Source organism: Carlito syrichta, unplaced genomic scaffold (genome assembly GCF_000164805.1).
Source record: "Carlito syrichta isolate Samal-C Ts95f unplaced genomic scaffold, Tarsius_syrichta-2.0.1 Scaffold316858, whole genome shotgun sequence".
Taxonomy (NCBI): Eukaryota; Metazoa; Chordata; class Mammalia; order Primates; family Tarsiidae; genus Carlito; species Carlito syrichta.
The window spans coordinates 211158-218845 of NW_007260954.1; the positions used below are offsets into that span (position 1 = coordinate 211158).

The following is a 7688-nucleotide window of genomic DNA, read 5'->3' on the forward strand; positions in this document are numbered from 1 at the left end:
GTCATTTTAACAGTATTGTTCTTCTAATCCATGAGCATGTGATATTTGTCCATTTGTTTATGTCCTCTACAATTTCATTCCTCAGTGTTTTGTAGATCTGCTTGTAGATATCTTTCACCTCCTTGGTTAAGTGTATTCCTAGGTATTTTAGCTTTTTGGTGGCTATTGTAAATTATTTCTTGATTTGATTCACAGCTTGGTCATTATTGGTGTATAGAAGTGCTACTGATTTGTGTGTGTTGGTTTTGTATCCTAAGACTTTACTGAATTCACTTATCAAGTCCAAGAGTCTTTCGTAGAAGTCTTTAAGATGCTCTAGGTACAAGATTCTATTGTCATCATACAGAACTAGTTTGAGTTCTTCTTTCCCAATTTGGATACCCTTTATTTCTTTCTCTTGCCTGATTGCTCTGGCTAGGACTTCCAGTACTATGTTGAACAGAAAATGGGCATCCTTGCCTTGTAGAGGAGGGTGAAGGGATAAGAAGGAAAACTCACCTATCAGGTACAATGCACATAGGTGGGAGTGGAGGGTACACTTAAAGCCCAGACTTCTTTGCCACTGTACAGTGCATCCATGTAACCAAAAGCCATTTATACTTTCTGAAGCCATTAAAATAAAAATTAAAAAATTAAAAAATAAAAACTCCAAAAAACCACTTAATACTGTATATGCACAAAAATGCAGAAGTTTCTACCTTTTCTTCTGCAGAACAGAATCATTGTTGTTCACATTAATCCAAACACAATTTAGTTAAGCCTGGGTTAGAACTTATGTACTGGTTAATCTAATCTACCTTTGCTGCTCCTGCTCCAAGTGTGTAGATTTGCAGTTTCCAGTGAGAGCCTGGTGTGCTCACTGTACCCTTTTCCTGGTGGCTTCTGAACTCCAATTCTTATTGTTTTAGTATTATGAAATTGCTAAAAACTCTGTTTTGCTTTCTAGAGCCTTTTAGGCTAGGTTTTAAGCCTCTGCCCTCACAGCTCCAAAATTAAGCAAATAGTGAAAGTACAAACTGGGCATCTCAGGTTTATCTCCCCCGCCACTTCCTCTCACCTGTATCTTGACCCCTTAATTCTCCAATTTTGTCTCTCCAGCCCTATAAAGCCACCAAAAATGCTGCTGATTTTCCTGTTTTTCCAAAATTGGCCTCTGGCTGGGCAAAGCCCAGATTTTTAGCCTTAGACCTGAGTCCAGAACCAACAGATGAGCCCAGGGAAAAAAAGCAGCTCTCATCACATCAGCCTACTCCTCTGAGGATCTCCTGCTCTGAAATCTTGGTGCCTCTACTCTTTGTTCCTTTAGCAAATTTCTGGTCCTCCTAAACAGTACTTTGTTGTATTTCATTTGGATTTTCTGGTAGTGCTTGATGAGAGCTTTTGTCTGTCACAAGCCACTCCAACCAGGAGACTTAAGCAGTCAACAGGCTCCAAACAGGACCAAACTGACTACAAAGACCACAGTAAGCACCGATACCTGGTTGGAGGTTTTTCTCCAATCTCCTCTTTTTCCAAATAATTCAAAAGTTATTTGGCTTTTCTTGTACCTTCACTCTTGCAAATTAATTTTAGGATATGTTTATCAATTGTACAGAAGACCTAGTTAGAATTCTGGTTTAGGATTGCAGTCATGTGTTACTGAAAGATGCATCATTAGGCAATTTTGTGGTTGTGTGAATGTGATAAGAGCATATTTACACAAGCTTAGATGGTATAGCCTACTACATACCTAGGCTATATGCTATAGTCTATTGCTGCTAGGCTACACACCTGAACATGTTACTGTACTTAATACTGTAGGCAATTGTAACACAATGGTAAATATCTGTGTATCTAAACATAGCTAAACATAGAAAATGTAGCCGGGTGTGCCTGTAGTTCCAGCTGGTTGGAAGGTTGAGGCAGAAGGATCCCCTGAGCCCTGCAGGTTGAGGCTGTGGTGGCCATGAGCGTGCCACTGCACCCCAGCCTGGGTAACAGAGTGAGACTCCAACTCAAAAAAAAAAAAAAAAAAATAGAAAATGTATTCTGAAAACATAGTGTAGGAAAAAATTGGTATACCTGTCTAGAATACCTTTCATAAGTGGAGTTTGCAGGACTAGAAAGTGCCCGGCTCTGGGTGAGTCAGTTAGTAACTGGTGAGTGAATGTGAAGGCCTAGGACATTACTGTATCCTACTATAGTCTTTACTGTCTACATTGCCCTGTAAGTGGAAGGCATATACTCTAAAATAACCATAAAAAGAATAGTACAGTAAATACATAAATCAGTAACATAGTCGTTAATTATCAAGTACTGTGTATTGTACATAACTGTGTATCCTATACTTATATGACTGGCTCTTCAGGTTTGTTTATATCAGATCTCCACAAACATATGTGTAATGCCTTGTGCTACATCTTTATACTGGCTACAATGTCACTAGCTGATAAGAATTCTTTGGCTTCATTATAAATCTCTTGGCATCACCATTGTATATGCAGTATGTCATCAACTGATAGTTCCTTATGTGATGCATGACTGACATTGAATTTATCAATAAATTTGGAAAAATTTAACCTCTTTTCAGTATGGACTATTTCCATTAACAAAAATGCTTTATTTAAGTCTTTTTAGACATCTTTCAGTTAGATTTTGAATTTTTTCAGGAAAGTCTTGCATATCAATTTAGAATTCAGTGGCATATATTTGTTTCTATTATAATTATTTTAATTTTTTATTTTATAATTGATTTTGCTGGCTTATAGAAATGTAAATGCTTTTGTATATTAGTCTATTATTCAGAATCTTGCCAAATTCTCTTATTGTTTCTGACAGTTTATTGCTTCTTTTGGATTTTCCATAATGACAATCATGTTTTCTGTTTTAAAAAATGCAAATTTTGTTCTTTCTTCTAATCTTGATCTCCATTATTTATTTTACTGATTTAATAGACAGTTATTCTCCAATGTAATGTTGAACATAAGCTGTAAGAATGGATACCCTTCTATTGTTCCTGACTTTAAAGATTAAAGAAAATGTTTTGTTATTGTGTAAATTTGTTTTAGATTGTTTTAATTGGTTCTCATTGCCAGTTTTTGAAAGTTTTTTCTTCTTCTTATTTGCCAAGAGTTTTTAACTTGAATTAATGTTAAGCACTAACAATTTTTTTCTGCATCTTTTGATTCCATTTTTTTCTTTTAATATCTTAATGTTGTAAACTATATCAAAGGATTTCTAATGCAACACAGCAACATCAAAATTTCAAACGGATCAGGAGTTAAGTGATCGCCCAGTAATCCAATACTATATATTTTTTCATTCTTGTGATAAATCCAATTTGGTCTTGAGTTTTCCTTCATAAATGGCTAGATTCTTGTTAACATTTTATTTACAATTTTTGTGTTTAATTTTAAAATTGTGACTGGCCTATAATTTTCCTTCTTTATTTTTCTTTATGTGATTTTGATTTCAAGACTGTAGTAGCCACATTTTTTAAAAAGTTGACAGTTGGGAACATTACTTCTTTTGTTATTTTGGCCACAGTTTGTCAAAGATTCTGATTATTTCATTTTTGAATGTTTGGAAGATATTCTGTGTAAAACTATTTTGTTCTAGTATACATGTATGTTATGTGTTTGTAAGTTTTAATTACCAATTTAATTTCTTTAATGATTATGGGATATTTGGGTTTGGAGAAAATGGCAAATTTTCTTTTTATCTACATTTTAATGAAATTCTCTAATATTTTTATTTATCCTCTATTTTTAATTACATTCCACTTATGTCTGGTGACTTTTGTACTTTTTTCTTTTTTGTTGATCAGCCTTATAAAAAAATTTTTTTAGCTAGGTTGACTTTTTGTTTTGAGAGACAAAAGATATAGTACAATGGTCAAATATGTAGGCCTTGGAATACAATGACTTAATTCAAGAAGTGATTAAGAGGATTATATATCATAAATTATACAAAGTTATTTTAGCCCAAAACAAAGTAAGTTCTCAATATATTTTAGCTAGTACTATAACTAAGTCCCTAATTATTTTCTATCCGTGAAATTATTGTTTTTATTCATCTTATTTAGTTATCTAATTTTAAAATTAATGATATATTTTTCTTTCCTCACTTTCCTAAATGAAAGGCATTTCCTGATAACCCTTACATATAAAGCCTAGAATCATGCTCAATATATAGTAGAAACTCAAACACATAAATAAAATTTTGAAAAGCAAATGAAGTCCTTATGAAGTGCAGGGTCCTATTAAAATGGTAAACTGGGGAGAAAGTTTTGATGTAAAAAAATATGGGGCAATATTTGGAGCAAGAACCAATATAGAAATAAATAGGATTGTTAGTGGAAGGCTCTAGGTACATAAAACTCAAAATGAAGAAGTTATGTTTTTTCAGGGATTTGCAATGGACATGATGGAGTGCCAAAAATAAACTACTTTATAGTTTTGTCTATTTTTTAGTTTTGTACCTGCAACACAGAGGTATTCTAGAAATAGTTGATGGCATGACACTGTTGGTAGGGGCATCATAAAGATGTTTAAGTACTGTGAGATTTGGTAGGAAGCTTTCATTTTCTTAAGTTAAAAAGTCAAACTAATTTTCCTAAGATGATTATGTATTCCAAAAGTGAGAAAAGTAAATGAATGCTTTTTATTTTATAACATTGACTTCTTTTTTTTTATTTTAGGGACTCCAAAACTTATTATACCTAACAGTACGTATCAAAATATTTTAGTATTGATCCAATTATTTCATCTCCTTGATAATAAAGTGAGCTTTCAACTGTTCTGTTTTATTGACAGAAAATCCATTAATGAAGCCAATGGGGAAAGCACCTCAGCGGATACCCTTTAATCTATTCAGCCTAAGTTTTATTCTTCTAAGAATCTTTTAATTGATAATTATCTACAAAATAAATTCTCAAATATGACAATAAAGGAGCAGCTCATGGCTAAATACAACTCGTCATCAGTTTAATTCTCTGTTAAATCTGTATCTAAACTTAATGTTTGTTTTTAATTCATAATTTGTATTATAGTATGGAAGATAGGTAAGCAGTAAAATACAGTCTTAAGGTTATTTTTATTACATTTATATATTTATCAGCAGTGTTTCATTCTCTAATTTTCCAGTGAGAATGGATACAGTAGATCTAAGGAAATAAATTTCAGATATTAAATAGTTTCCATATATGCGAGTAATTTCCTTTACAAATATCATCATTATACAGAAACAAAATGTTACTGAGGAAAGTTTTCAGATAGAATGTAATATTATTCATTATGGTCAAAATCAATGGTCAGCAAATAAATCAGTGGATTAAACTCAAAAAGGAAAATTAATAAACAGTTTAAACGTTGAAAGGTAAATATATGTCCTGAAAACTAAAGCAAACTAAAGCACACTTTTCTAGGAGATTTATTGTGAAATATGCCCTATATAAAATATAAAACAACAAGATGCAAATAGTATACCTTTTAAATACCATACAGAAGATGGTGACAGAGGTGGTCAGAGTACATGAGTCTCTGCATAAATGAATGGGTGCAGAGAACAGTATTCACCCTAGGGTGTCAGCAAAAGTTGTATGAATGTCTGATTGAGTAGAGATGTGGGAAGAAGAGGACCAAGATCTCCTGCACAGGCAGCTGCCCTGCACAGCTGCTCAGAACCCAGAACATTCAATGGCCCAGAGGCAGGCACCATCTCTACAGCACAACCAGGAAAGGGAAAAAGTAAATAAAAGGAATAAAATGGCAAGAATCACCAGTGGCCAATGCCACCTACTGCTGCAGGCTTCATCCCAGATCAGACACCAGCAACAGAAGTAAAGAAAAAAGAAAAAACCACCACAAAAGAAAAAAAATAAATAAAGAAGAACCATAGCACCACACAAAGTCCAAAGAGGATAGTCCACAAGTATACAGACTTTGGAACTCAAACAATGAAGAGCACCCAGATTGACTGGTTTAATATTGCCAATACAGAGATCAAGGAATGGTTGGAAAAGATGAACAAGAACCAAGAAAAGTAAGATGAAAACATGAAAGAACTAATGACTGAGATGTAAACTATAAAGAATACAGTAAATGAAATAAATAATAAGCTGACAAGCATGGAAAGCAGAGTTAAACAGGCAGAAGAAAGAATCTCAGAACTTGAAGACCAAAATTTTGGAACTAACCCTATCTGTTAAAAACATAGAAAAGAAGCTTAAAAAGACAGAACAAATTCTTCAGGAGATGTGTGACTATATTAAGAGACTGAATTTAATACTGACAGGTATCCCTGAAGCAAATAAGGAGAATGAGAGCAGCCTGGAACAAATATTCCAAGAGGTCACCCAAGAAAACATTCTGCATCTCATCAGAGATAAGGCAATCCTAACACAAGAGATACAGAGAACCCCCGAAAAGCATCAAATAAGACACACAGTAATTCACTTACACAAAGTAGGTATAAAAGAAAAAATTCCTAAGGCAACAAGACAGAAGGTCAGACTACCTACCAGAGAAGACTAATTAGAATAGCAGCAGACTTATCTACAGAAACACTGCAGGCTAAAAGAGACTGGAGCTCAAGTATCAAAATACTCAAAGATAAACCATTCCAACCAAGAATTTCCTATCTAGCTAAGCTAAGCTTCATCAGTGATGGAGAATTAAAATCTTTCCCAGACATTCAATCCCTAAGAGTATATGCTGCCTCCATACCAACTCTACAAGAGATGCTTAAGAAGGTATTAAGCACAGAAGAGAGAAAAAAAAACACCCACATTCCTCCCAAGAATGCAAGAAAACAAAGAACTAATAAAGCATGGCATCATGACTGCAAGATTGAAAACACACACATAAATCAACCCCCAAATCAAAAGAAAACCAACAAAAAAAGTAAAAGAACGACAACAAGATCCTCATGACAGGGATAAACTCTCTCATCTCAATAATCAGCCTGCATATGAATGGACTAAATGCACTACTGAAAGGGCATAGCATGGAAAACTGGATAAAGAAACATGAGGCAACAATATCCTGTCCTCAGGAGATGCATTTTACCAGAAGGGACACTCCCAGACTCAAAGTTAGAGGATGAAGAACAAATTTTCAGGTGAACAGAACACAAAAGAAAGCAGGAGTCACAATCTTAATATCAGACAAAATAACCTTTACACTATAAAAAATTTATAAAAATACAGAAGGACACTACATAATGATAAAAGGATCAATTCATCAACAAGAAGTATCCATCCTAAATGTATATGCATCAAACACAGGAGCACCAGCTTTTTTCTTTTTTTTTTTTTTGAGTTGGAGTCTCACTCTGTCACCCAGACTGGAATGCAGTGGCCACTCCTGGCCACCGCAGCCTCAACCTGCTGGTCTCTGGTGATCCTTCCTCCTCACCCTTCCAAGTAGCTGGAACTACAGGTGCGTGCTACCACACCTAGCTAGTTTTTTTATTTATTGTAGAGATGAGGTCTTGCCAAGTTGCCCAGGCAGGTCTCGAACCCGCGGGCTCAGGCAATCCACTCACCTCAGCTTCCCAAAGCATGGGATTACAGGCTGAGCGACCGAGCCCGGCTAGCACCAGCTTTTATAAAACAGCTACTAAGTAAACTTAAAAAAAGATATTGACTCTAAGACTATCATAGCTGAGGACTTTAATACCCCACTATCATCCTTCGATAGATCATCGAG

General features: G+C 34.6%; 1 protein-coding gene across 2 annotated transcripts in view; it reads left to right on the forward strand.

The window, feature by feature from the left end:
• GLIPR1L1 (GLI pathogenesis related 1 like 1) overlaps positions 1–4885 on the forward strand; it is a 34720-nt gene extending 29835 nt beyond the window's left edge. Inside the window, exons 5-6 of one of the 2 annotated variants that reach the window (XM_008074684.1) lie at positions 4679–4705; positions 4794–4885. In XM_008074684.1, the coding sequence (XP_008072875.1) occupies positions 4679–4705; positions 4794–4885 (119 nt within the window). The remainder of the gene's footprint in view (positions 1–4678; positions 4706–4793) is intronic. The other variant, XM_021707370.1, reaches the window with a different exon arrangement.
• Positions 4886–7688: the final 2803 nt, after the last annotated feature.